The sequence below is a fragment of the Podarcis bocagei genome, assembly GCF_964188305.1.
Source record: "Podarcis bocagei genome assembly, chromosome: 2".
Classification (NCBI taxonomy): Eukaryota; Metazoa; Chordata; class Lepidosauria; order Squamata; family Lacertidae; genus Podarcis; species Podarcis bocagei.
Genome location: NC_138126.1, coordinates 42,724,875 through 42,737,955, shown reverse-complemented (window position 1 = coordinate 42,737,955; position 13,081 = coordinate 42,724,875). Strand labels below are relative to the sequence as shown.

At 40.3% G+C, this 13,081-nt stretch overlaps 1 protein-coding gene across 1 annotated transcript in view; it reads left to right on the top strand.

Moving 5' to 3' along the window:
• Nucleotides 1–13,081, top strand: part of PLXND1 (plexin D1) — a 157,314-nt gene that overhangs the window by 75,113 nt on the left and 69,120 nt on the right. The window contains exons 9-13 of the mRNA XM_081183924.1: nucleotides 912–1,016; nucleotides 4,131–4,220; nucleotides 4,833–4,926; nucleotides 8,347–8,510; nucleotides 10,696–10,847. Coding sequence (XP_081040050.1) covers nucleotides 912–1,016; nucleotides 4,131–4,220; nucleotides 4,833–4,926; nucleotides 8,347–8,510; nucleotides 10,696–10,847 — 605 coding nt within the window. The remainder of the gene's footprint in view (nucleotides 1–911; nucleotides 1,017–4,130; nucleotides 4,221–4,832; nucleotides 4,927–8,346; nucleotides 8,511–10,695; nucleotides 10,848–13,081) is intronic.

The window sequence follows — 13,081 nt, the reverse complement described above, 5'->3', positions numbered from 1 at the left end:
GTGTTTATCCATAGAACAGAAGATGAATAGGAAGGAATGGTGCAAGCCTCACACGGTCACACTCCAGGGAGGAGGTTGTTGGTGAAGTTTCCTCTGTTTTCGCACTAATATATTCTTGGCCTGTGCAAGCAAAGGTGCCAGCTCACAACACATGCAGTTGGCACCTGCCACTGAGTTCAGGATTGACGGCTATCTTCTATGTAAAGTAGAGGGCTTTTACTGATGATGCAGAGATGAAATGCATATAATTAAATTACTAAGCCTACAGTTCTAAGCATGTTTACTAGTGATTAAGTCCCATTGGCCATGACGGGACTTTGCAGGATTGGATTTTAAGGCTGTGAGGCAAAGAACTGCCTTCAAAAGGGTGCTATAAGTTGGGGAAGGGATGTGGGTGGCACTGTGGTCTAAACTACTGAACCTCTTGGGATTGCCGGTCGGAAGGTTGGCGGTTTGAATCCACGCAATAGGGTGAGCTCCCGTTGCTCTGTCCCAGCTTCTGCCAACCTAACAGTTCAAAGCATACCAATGTGAGCAGATAAATAGGTACTGCTGCAGCGGGAAGGTAAATGGTGTTTCTATGCACTCTGGCTCTTGTCATGGTGTCCCATTGCACCAGAAGCAGTTTAGCCACATGACCCAGAAAGCTATCTGTGGCCAAATGCCAGCTCCCTCAGCCTGAAACAAGATGAGCGCCGCACCCCATAGTCTCCTTTGGCTGGACTTAACCATCCACAGATCCTTTACCTTTACCTTACCCTTACCTGTTATAACTTGGGACTAAAAATTCGTGAATGCCAAGGATGTATCAGCCATGCCATTTTTTCTAAATTCTGTTGCCTCAAGTGTTAAGAAGGCCCCAAGTTTCCCATATTAACCTTCCTTTCTTTTGCTTGCTTCTTGAACTACAGAACAGCACTGATTGTCCACAGATTGTACCTTCCTCTGTTGCTCCAGCACCAACAGGGACTTCCCAGGACATTGTCATCACCTTGATGAATACTGCTTTCATAAAGGTAATAAAACAGAGAGGCATTGCAGAAAAGCAGGTAGAGTCTACATTTACACCGCGAGTCAGAAAACTGAGATTACTAATGGGGTAGCAATCTCTTATCATAAATGAAATGAAGTTAATGCATAACTTGCCTTTTCCCATTGCCATAATGGCAGGAATAGGCATAAGAGGAAAGACCTTTAATAGAAAGCAGTCACTTTGGCAAGCGACTGGGTGGGCTTAAAAAGAAAGACGAAAATGTACTGTGTATGCAGACGTTCTCTTGGGGTCTGTTACATGTAATGCAAGAACCTTCATGGTATTTATACAATAGGTGGATTTATAATATTGTAAAACTTTCACTTGAACAGATTGTTTGGGGGCAAATCAACTTCATAGACTTGAAGATATTTTTTCCATATTTCACTCAGTGTACTTTGCAGGTGTGCAACTCTCACAGGGGAATGTACACCAAGCCGTGCTTGAAAAAGAGAAAAAGCAGCTTGTTAAAAACAAGTGGCAAAATCTATGACTGGAAATGAATCAAGACCAGAAACATGGACATAATTCCTCTCTGCTCTGCAAATCACACTCTGAGTTTGGCAATCTGGGGTTTTTTGCACTTACGGAAATACATGCTCTTTGTACTTTCCTGACACATGAATTGGGTCAGGCAAATAATTTTAGCATTACAGCATTATGTGTTTGAGGTACATTCATAGACTAGTTTCTATAGGAGTCTAGGAATCAATGACAAAGAAGAATACTTCATTTGTATCTTATGCTTTTGTGCATTCCCCCTGAAGTGTATGAAAGCTGCTATTATATGAACCCTTAAAAAGAATATGAGAGCTCATGTATTGCATTAGAATATAGTGTTTCGTCCTGCCCAGTATCCTCTCTTTCATTGGTCAGGTTTGGGTAATTTAGGGTGCTTATGTACACATGGTATTAATTTAGTCATCCATTCCCACCTGTCCATCTTGATCCCCTAGTAGTTTAATATATTAGGGATAACTAAGCTATAGTGTGGATGTACCAAATATCCTACCTTTCTTCTTCCTTTCAAGTTTTTGGGGTAGATGGAGCACAATGTTTTAGGTGCTTAATCAGCAAATGCCACATGAATTAATGAAGACAAGAAAACTCCCCCCCCCCATAAAAGCTAGCATTGTAGAGCATTTCAGTGTCTCATAGTGGTGCATGATTTTTAAATGATCACATGTGATTACAGGCCTAAATTAAATGTGGGTTTGTGTGAAAAGCACTTCCCCTGCTTATAGCTGTGCATGCATGTAGCCTGTCCTTTTTTGTTCAGAGCAAATAAGTGTTTTAAAAGCTTCTTAAAGGGCCTTTATTGACAGTTTTTGAAGTAGTTGCAGTACCCAACAGAGGAGCTTAACAAGCCTTAGACAAAGGCACAGTTGGCTTGCAACACTAGCAAAGAAAACTCTTTATATTGTAGCTTTATTACAGTTTCTTCCCTAAGGTCTGGTACTGGTAAATAAGGATATGCCCTTATGTTTACAGCAAAAGAGAAGGTGGGGGGAAGCTGCCTTCCTCTGGGGTGCTGCAAGGTGGCTACAGGGGAGAAATACTGTGTGTAACTTGATAAGAGGTGAAATAAACAGGAAAGGTACTAAAGAAACTCAGCTCCTAGATGGCAAATCCAGACAACTATCTTACAGTCTGGTTTCCTCTCAGCCTGTCTGCAAATACAAGGGAAAGATTAGCAACACTGCATTTCTTGGGGAAATGTATGCTTCACGATTGCACTGTATATGTACAAACACAAGTAAACGCCATTGACTGAAATCACACATGTATTTTGAGATCTTTAATATTTACTCATGAATTTTCCCACCCTATAGTATTATATAATAATTGCAATACCACCATTCATACGACCACAATACTACAATAACCAGTTGAACCAGTTTAGGCCTCTACTTCCCAAAATCATGCCTCAGATCCAGGGTTTCAAAATCTCCTCTGAAATTAGATTGAACTACAAGCCTAGTCTCGCATTATTTCCAAGGTAGCCAAGAACAGAATTTGATTCACTGATTTATCAGAGTGTAGGAAAATAGGAGTGGTACATATTTGCTTGATTCTGCACAACTGTGGGAAGGAAACTGAAGTCGTGGCTATCTGACTTCATTGAAAGGTGAGCCTTTAGGGGACGTGGGTGGCGCTGTGGTCTAAACCACTGAGCCTCTTGGGCTTGCCGATCAGAAGGTCAGCAGTTTGAATCCCCGCAACGGGGTGAACTCCCATTGCTTGGTCCCAGCTCCTGCCAACCTAGCAGTTTGAAAGCATGCCAAAAAGTGCAAGTAGATAAATAGGTACCGCTCCGGCGGGAAGGTAAACGGCGTTTCCGAGGACTTCTCAAGAAGTAAGCATTGTATCTAGAATGCCAACTTATTATGCATTCAAATCATATATCTTTACCAGTGAGTTATGGCTCCTGGTTAGTTCAGGATAAGTACTGTCTCTAAATCAAATGCTCTCATTCAAATTTTTTTCATCAAGCTTATTAGGATTATGAAACTAGTTATTGGTCACAGTTATTATTTCTGAAATTATTACTGGGGAAAATGAAATCTTAATGTCACAGAGAACTAGCAATTGAAGGCAAGTTTCATTTGGTCCACATTTTTAAATGAATTGACTTGGTTCATCCCTCTTGATTAATACATGGATTGGAATGTCATTACCCTTTGCATTTCACACCTCTGAATTTTGCAATATAGTTCTTAGCTCAAAAAAAATGACCAAATGCATAAACAATGCATATTTCAGGATAAAATATGTTAAGAGGTACCTAAATTGAGACAAAATACATATTTTAATATGTGATAAAATATTATTTGCATATGTATTTAAATACAGATTTCCATGCAGTTTTGTTTTTTTAAAGGATGAATGCAGAAATGGGATGAAATAGATTTAGGAATTGCAATGAACATATGTGAAATTAACCAGAAAATGATCTTCTGAAATTGATCAAACATCCATCACTACTAAGAACAGAATTTGTTTTATTGGGTTTATTGGAGTACAGAAAAATCGATGTTTTTATTTTAAAAAATTGATATTGCTATGCAAATTCTTCCCTGTCTTCCCAATTGTCTAGGAGATGCCTTTGGAATGTCATTTTCAAACTGACAGGATATTTGAGGCCCAATGGGTGAATGCATCTGCTGTTCAGTGCAGCAACGTGCTGGTGAGTTCACAGCTAGTGGGGATGTTTCCTCTGTTCTAGTGACAGAGCCACAGGCCCTGTGTATGCTGTTTTATCAAGTCATATCATCCTATCAAAGTTCATTAGGTTCTGCTTCCATGAACTCTAGCATTTCCATGACATAAGTTCATTCCAAGTTTTCTTACGCTCTTTTTAGCATGAATATACAGCAGTGATGTGCAACATGTCCAGCAATGAAACTCCAATTGAAAATTGGAGCCAATTGCTCTCTTATCTATATATAGGCTTTTCTGGCTAATTGTTGAGAGCTAGAAACATTTTTTTTAAAAAAAAAATTAAGGTTGAGCTTGCTTGCCTGGTTTCCATATGGAAACATAATTTTGCTTTCCCATTGGTTTGGTACTCAGCTACTTAGGTTTAATTAACAAAGACAGAGCAGTACCTCTTTTTCTCTTTTTTTTTGCCCCAGGCTCCTGATTTCTCCTGCTGAATTTGAATATCATATTCCAAGAAACATCTTGTTGCAATATAGAAATGCCTTGTGTTGACAGCTATAAAGCTAACATGTATTTTGCCACTGGGGTCTGGTGTTTCTGTAAATGGGATAACTCTTAACTCACTTTCTTTGTACAGCTTCACACTTCAGACAAAAGGCACCTCTTTCCACTAAACCTTCAGCTGAAGGAAAAACCCGATAGATACATTGATAGTCCAGCGCTGATGACAGGTTTGTTCTAAACACATTTTCCACCTTTTTTTTCGTTTAGAGAGGGTAAAATGTCCTTTAGAAAGCTTACAGATTCTTAGCTAGTTGGTGCTTTTGACCTTCTAGAGTCTCTTTACATACCTTAGTAGCAGATGTTTCGAAATCAGGGAAACATACAAAAAATGAGATCTCGTTTTACAACGTTTATTTATTTGTTATCATATTTCTTGCCCATCCTTCACCATAAGCTACAGATTACAACATACAGGGTATACCTGGAACTCACCATGAACACCTCCCTTGTTCTCTTATAATGGCAATGACGCCCACCTGAGAGGTGCCAGAACTGAGTTCTGGTGAGTTCCTGCTAAATACTCATGTGTGAGTATACAGTATACTCACACATGTTCTGCTATGTGCACTCATCCAATTACTAAATACAAAATAGTTTGGGCTGCAGTTTTATACGTACATACTTGGGTGTATGTCCATTGTTTTCAGTAGGACTTTCTCCTATGCAAACATGTATAGGATTGAGCTCTTAAAACTGTAACGCTATACATACCTGGGAGCAGGCCCTGCTGAACTCAGTGGGGCTTGGCTTCAAATAGGCATGTGTAGGGTTGTACTGTAAATATCATACTGGATTGATATTAAAACAAAAATGTGTGGACTGTTTAGGGTCAGGGATGGAATTTAGCTCAAAGGAGATAAACCAGCAGCAGTTTTTATGGGAACACAGTGTCACTGTGGGATACATTTGAAATACGTGTATTTTCAATGCTGGGAAGAAGCAAAATATGTAAGCACATTTCTGCTAATTCTGTCATCCCTGCCTATATATTTGTAATCAAAGCAAACACTCTTGAGCAACCACTTAAGTTTTTAATTTATTTCCAACCAGGGAGGGAGGAGAATGTTGTTTGGTCTGCATTTTTAGCAAACTGACCTCATTCACACCCCTGAGGCTAATATAGGGATTGGGCCATTATTAGCCTTTGTGTTTTGTTCTTCTCTGAATTTTGCAATAAAGTTTTCAGCTCCAGAAACATACCAAAATATGTGAAAAGTGTGCATTTTCAAGTGACATGTATTAAGAAATGTGTCCATTTGTATAAAACACATATTTAAATGTTTTCTCACAAAATATGTAGTTATGTAGTATGTAATTCAATAATTTATCACCAAAAACAGTTTGGGTTAACTAAGATTTTCCTGGAGTATGACCAGCTTTGCGTTACTTGTTTAGTTGATAGCTGAATTCAAGTGTTCTGAATATTTAGATCAACTAACCTGATTTTATTGTTTACTTCTCAGAAGAAATTATTTTCAAGTGAGGGGTGAATGGGCAATAAAAAATATTTTGTCACCAGATAATATTTAAGTACACATTTAGGCATGAATTTAAATACAGATTTTCATACAGATTTTTTAAATGGTGATTATTTTGCATTATTTATATATAAAAATGTGTAATGCTCTTTGTAAAAATACTAAAGTAGCTAAAGCAGCAGAGAATATAAAATCATTAAATGCCATAATACATCCAAATAATAAGTTCAATATCAGTGGTACATGGTTGGGTCAGGACTAGTCTGTCTAAACAAAAATGTGTTATGAAAATGGTTGAAAATTTTGCACAGTTGATGCCTGCCTAATATCAATAGGGAGGAAATTCCAGAAAAAGAGACACTGCAACCCTAAAAGCCCTGCTCCCGATAGTCATTAGACATTGCTCAGGAGCATATAGAACCACTAAAAGCGCCTTTGCTGAAGATTGCATTGACCAAGAAGGAACATAAGTAGTCCTTGAGATACCCTGGTCCCAAGTTGTTTGATTACTTAAAACAATTACTTAAACGTGACCCAGTAGCATACTGGCAGCCACTGCAGTTGCTTCAGCAAAGGTTGAATTTACCAATGCTTGGATGACTGTGGCCAAGCTATGAGTCATCCAAGAACGACTGGAGATGTTGTATCAGCCAAACCGGTGAAAAACACTCTTAGCCACTGAGGTCACCTGGGGTTCGAGTGACAATTATAGAACGAGTAGTATCTCCAGACTACAGATCCACTCCTCCAGATGGAGTGTAGCCCAATCCAGAACAAGCAACTGATAGATCAATTCACCCACAGAGCCTCCATCTTGACAGGATTCAGATGCAATTTATTGGCTCTCATCCATCCCATCACTGCATTCCGGCACCAGTCCAGGACTGCATAGCCACACCTGATTAAGATGTTATCAAGAAATAGAACTTGGTGTCATCAGCATGCTGGTGGTACGTGGCACCAAAACTCTGAATGACTGCTGCCAATGGCTTCATATAGATGCTAAACAGCATCAGGAAAAGATTAGTCGCCTGCAATATCCCATAGTGCAAGTGTCTATGGAAGTTAGATCTATAAATGGCTGTTAGCTGTAATACACGTATGTAATATCAATGTTCATAGGTAATACATCTTTGATCAGAGGGTGCTGAAGGCAATCATTCAGATAGCTGTCTGAAAAATACCACTGTTTGGTTGAAAATATTGGGCAAAATCAAGCTTTGGTTCAGAATTATACTGTAATGTTTTTGTTGTAAAAATCAGTTGTTGCATTTTCATTGCAACAGGGCTCCAGTTTGGCTGAAACACTAGTCTGTATGATTCCCCACCCACAGTTATTAATCCAGATCTTTCCCTCCCTTCTCCCATTTGGTTTTTGCTTTCTATGTGATTTAGTTTTGTTCTATAGCATGTGGTGAAAATGTTTCTCGACACCACATTCTGTTGATTAATAAATAGGATTTCCTATTTATTCAGGGGCAAAAGGCCTAAACTTTAGGAGAGCAGGTAATCCCTTTGTGCTCTGACACAGGGATGAAGAACCTGTGGTCCTCCAGATGCTGTTGGACTACAACTCCCATCATCCTGTTTGCTACATTAGCTGGGGCTGATGAGAGATGGAGCTCAACAACATCTGGAGGCCCACATATTTTCCATTCCTGGTCTAATAAAAATGCAACAAGCCATTGAAACAAGGACAGGCAGAAATAAGAGAAGTAAAAAGATTCCCATTTGGGGGAAGTTGGTGAAATGTACGTATCATGCTGAGTATTGTAATGATAATTGTTTGCCATTGTAAACTAAAGTTTTTGCTAACTAGATGTATTGAGCTGTGCAAAGCTGCCTCTCATGTGGATATCTAGAATTAGAAAAATGTAGCACAAATTGACAAAGGGATTTTCAAGTACTAAATTACGTTGCAGTGGGAACGAGTGCCCAGAACTTCTGGGAAATCTTTAGGACCATGGCCAAAACTTCTTAAATTGTTGTATGTCCAGACTCTGCTGCTGGAAATGTTGCATTACTCTGGCAGGGGGGTAGTTGCACACACAAAGTTAAGCAAAGTCATAATATGCTTCCAGCTTAGGATATTTATCTCTTTTTTTCTAGTGGAGATTTATAATTGTGCAATTGGAAGTGCTGACTGTTCTCAGTGTCTTGGGAGAGAAGATCTGGGTCATCAGTGCATTTGGAGCGAGAGCAGTTCTAATTGTAGACTAAACACTGAGTCCCTCCAGATTCCAGGCATGTGTCCTCCTCCTGAGATTAAGAAGGTAAGTCTTGGGCACAGTACAGAAAGAGGCATTCTGCTCAGTGTCATTTTGCCGCAGTAAACAGGAATTGGTTGTTATTAATGGATGGTGGATCAGGGACCAGTATTCTGGACTTAACAGTGGATACTAGCTTGGTATTTAGAATTGGAGCCAGCTTTAAAGACTGTCTAGTGTGACCCCACCAATGCAGAGATTTTAAGATAGGGATTCTAACCATTATCTACTGCATGTATTTAATCAGTGTACCAAAACAGTTTAAAAGTATTTAAATGTATTTCAAAAATACAATATTAAAACATTCGAAATACCCACTTTAAAGCAATACCAGTACCTAAAACCAACACAAAAGTAGGAATAAATTCACCAGTCTCAGTTTTAAAGTGCTAACACAAATTATGCAGGACCAAACAGAAATCTCTTGATGCCGCAAAGCCCCTCCAGGAGGATGCTATGGTCAGTGGTATCAAAAGCTGCTGAGAGGTCAGGGAAAATCAAGAGGATCATGCTTTCCCACCCTCATCCCTCTCCTGACACAGGTCATCAACCAGAGTGATCAGTGCTGCTTCAGTGCTAAAACTGGACCTGACCCCAGTTTGAAATGGGTCTAGAAATCTGCTTCCTCTAAGCACATATGAAGTTGCTTGGACACCGTCCTCTTTTACTCTTTGCTCATGAAGGGCTATTTGTGATTGGGCAGTAGTAGTAATAAAAATATTTTATGTATATATTTAAAAAATCACAATCCAGAGAAATGCTCTTAAAGCTGTGTTGGTGAGGATGGGGAGGTCCCTACTGCATTTATAATCCAATAGCCATTTTATTGTTAACATCTACTGTTCCCGTTTCTCAGGCCTGGCTGTACAGAGGAAGTGCTAGGGAGCCCGCCTCGCTCCACTGTATAGGAAACTTAGCCTCCTGCCTCTCTGCCAAAATCAAGAATTGAAAGCAAACCACAAGAATTAAGGTTACGGCGTGTCACGGGGTTGGGATGCTATTTCTTAGCAGATACTGTACATTCAATCCAAATCCCTCCATTTGCAAAAACAAACAAGCTTTTCTTTAGTGTCTACAGAGTTGTCTTGTGGGGGAGGAGGACAACCACAAGTCTATGGGAGAGGGACGCTGAGCTTAGTAAGGGAACATTATCAGCCCTAAGCAGCTTGGCGGAAGAAGGAGCCTCCACTCTTGACCTCCTGCCCCTTGGCTTACGTCATGTTATGCTGGCAGCAGCTACAGTGAATGGCAAGCTGCAGCCTCTCTAACTGTACTTTGAGGAAGGAAGGCTGCTGTTCCTGTGCAGCTTTCGGCGGCTTTATTTATTTTTTTCCAATAGGTTTGTTGCAATTTAAAAGGCCCTTTCTCAATGTAGGGCATTAAGCTAGGCCAGATGTCCAGCGAAATCAAAGTGGCTTTGTGGCTGACTGCAGAACAAAGGGCAACAAATGAAAATCTTCCCTGAATGTGCAACAAAATGTTGTTGTGTAGATGCTAACCACAACCTCCCAGAGGACATTGTTGATTGGGGCAGTATATAAAAGCCATAGGTAGGTAGGCAGGTAGATAAACATTTTTTTGAATCAAACTATAGTCTTTTTTGCAGCAAGACTTGGATATTGTTGTTTAAATGAAAAACCCCAGGGTGATAATTAGGCAGTCTTCTCTCTGAATCAGTGCTGGGTCAGTATATAAAAAGGCAGGGAACAAATAGCCCACTTATAGCTGTTATCATTCATAACATGCATGGTGGTGGTTAGAGAGACCAACCCTTTTGTTAAGGATTATACAAAAGATTGTGCTGACTGTTCCCAGCGCAAAGAGTTGGTATCCTTATTATGTTTTCTCCACTTGTCAGTTCTTACTACTTTCCCCCTTCCCTTAACTGTTATTCAAAACTTTTTAAGAATACTGATAGTTGTATTTTCAGTGGTGTATGAAATTATTTCTGAATGAGGTAAAAGGCACTGTAAAAACTGTATTAGTCACAAAACCGAAGTAGGACATGAATCTTAAGCATATGGCTCATTTATTGGACCCACAGCCTTCCCCCCCCCCCCCGGTAGAAGAATAGGGAGCATAAAATTGATGTTTGTACCCAGACGGGAATAAAAATGAATGCTCCCCACCTTGCTGCCTTCCATGCCTTTGCTTTTAACCTACTCTCATCAGGTTCCCTTTGAACTTGCAGATTGAGCCCCTGAATGGACCCCTGGAAGGAGGAACTCTAGTCACAATACGAGGAAGAAATCTGGGCCGTAGGTTCAGTGATGTCATTAACGCTGTCAAAATAGGGAATGTGAAGTGTTCGCCGCTCCCGGACAGATATATCGTCTCTGAGGAGTGAGTAACTCATGCTGAATGATTTAAAAGCGAGTGAAAGGAAAGGGATTGCTGTCGTTTATTTCCTCCTCTTCAGCTGATTGATCTCTTCCAGCGGTCTTTCTTCAGAGATCAGGAATGTGAGGGCTTGGTATGAGCGTGCAAATGTTTGCAGGGATTCACATGCATGCGTAAATGGAGAGTAAGGCATCCAATTATCCACTGGCCTCCTAGTTGTTAATAGTAGCTGCTACTGTTTGCTTTGTGACCCAGTGAACCAAGCTGACTCTGAATCAGCTCATTTATGAAAAGGGCAGATTTCTGTATGATACATATTGAAACTGATTAATGATTTTTATCCACTCAAGGAATTCATTCCACAGTAATAACTTCAGCTGAGAGAAGTCACATTCTAGAATTCTCAGGTCGTTCCTGTGAATTGTATTCTCTGCTGAGGACTTCCATCTGGAAGATTACCGTAGGTCCTGTTTTGTTTTGTTTTGAGTGATGCACATGCATCCTCAGAGGGGAAGTTACCATGAGACAAACGCTTTCTGTGAAGAAGTGCGGAAAAGACAGGTACTAACTAGCCTTCTAGTTAGCTGGCTGTGCCAGGGAATTGATCTCCACAATATTCTAAGCTCCCGCCTGTCTCCTACCTGTGCCCTCAGCAGGTCAGGAGGACAAATGTAATCAAAACTTGCACAGCTGCTACCCATTCTGCAGCTCCATCTAAAACAACTGGGAAACTTCTGTGCTGTCAGACCTTTCACTAGCTTCACATTCGCATACATTTTTGCAAAGTTGTCTTCGTTATCTCTGCTAGACAGGCTTCAGAGACCAGCTGAGGTGATTGTGTGCAGTTACTTTGGAATGAAATCATCCACAAAAACCTGGGAGAAATTCTCGTGATAATTTCTTATGGAAAACGGTTGTAGGAGGCCAATGAGCCGAGGCCACCAAAGATCAGCAGATCAAGCAATCTATAAGGGCTGTGCTTGAAGGCATGCTGTTGATAACAAGCAACATAGCAAGATCTAATTTTGGAAGAAATTGAAATTACCCGTTAGGAACAGTTGAGGGAAATAGCTGGGTATAGCAATTATGAAGTTACCATTTCCATCTGAGGAGGAGGAGAAAATACGCAAACAAGGCATTGGTGTTCCTGCACCAATTGTTTTTCGTGTGTGAATAGTGGATATAATGAACACTTTATCCCAAGTCCTGACTCCGATTAACTTCCCAATCCTGGGTTTCTTTGAATTAAAGATAGTGCCAGAAGTGATTCGCCAAGTGGGGCGGGGCCATTACACGAGCTTCATAGCGTGTGGGTTGCTTACCACAAGGAGAGGGGCAGGTCAGCAGAGAAGTTGGCATAGTGCAAATGCACCAGCAGGCGTAACGGAGTGGCTGTGCTGTTCCGTTTACACTGTGGTGACCTCCCTGCTGCCTCCCCTTCTCCCTCCCAGTAAGCAACAATAATCCACTGGGAAGCTAGAGTAATAGCTCCACCCCACCCAGTGCGCTACATCTGAGTAGTGCCTCATTTATTAACCTTCCCATTGTGTCCTTTGCACCATCTTGAATAAGCATTCCAAAGCTTTTAAAGTAATAGTAATCCCCACAAAAAGAGATGCTGTTCCTTTGTTGGGTGGTGCTGGAGGGGGTATTTCCAGTGTTTAATGATGATGGCCGTTGTATTACCCTATGGAAATGACCTCTTGCTTCCTCCCCCCCCCCCTGCCACCCCCCCCTTTCTTGCACCCTATAGTATGATACGCCATAGCTTTTGCAGTGGACATATTCAGCTCTTAGTTGTTGTTGTTGTTTATGAATGCAATTATCTAAAGAGCAGTCTGTTGACCCAATGGGAACATGCATGCCTGGACAGGAAATGCATAAACGGCAGCACTGGGACAACAAGGAGCAAATTAAAACACCAAAGATTAATTAATTAAAGCCCAAAGGTTGCTGGTACAGAAATACTTTATTTAAGTTTGAAATAGAAGATGCTACCGAATCTAAATCACAGGATCATTTACTACTAATATAAATGCCCAGTTATTTCCTGTTGGGTCATGAACGAACTTCATATTTCTCTATAACACAAAATACCTTTTATTTTTAGTGACTTTTCGTAAGAAATAAAGCATAATTGGAGTTTCATGAGCTTCACATTTTCAAGTAAAATGAAATACGTAGTTGCTCAATCAGGAAAAAAAATGGCAACAAAATTTCGAAAGTCAAGTTACTTT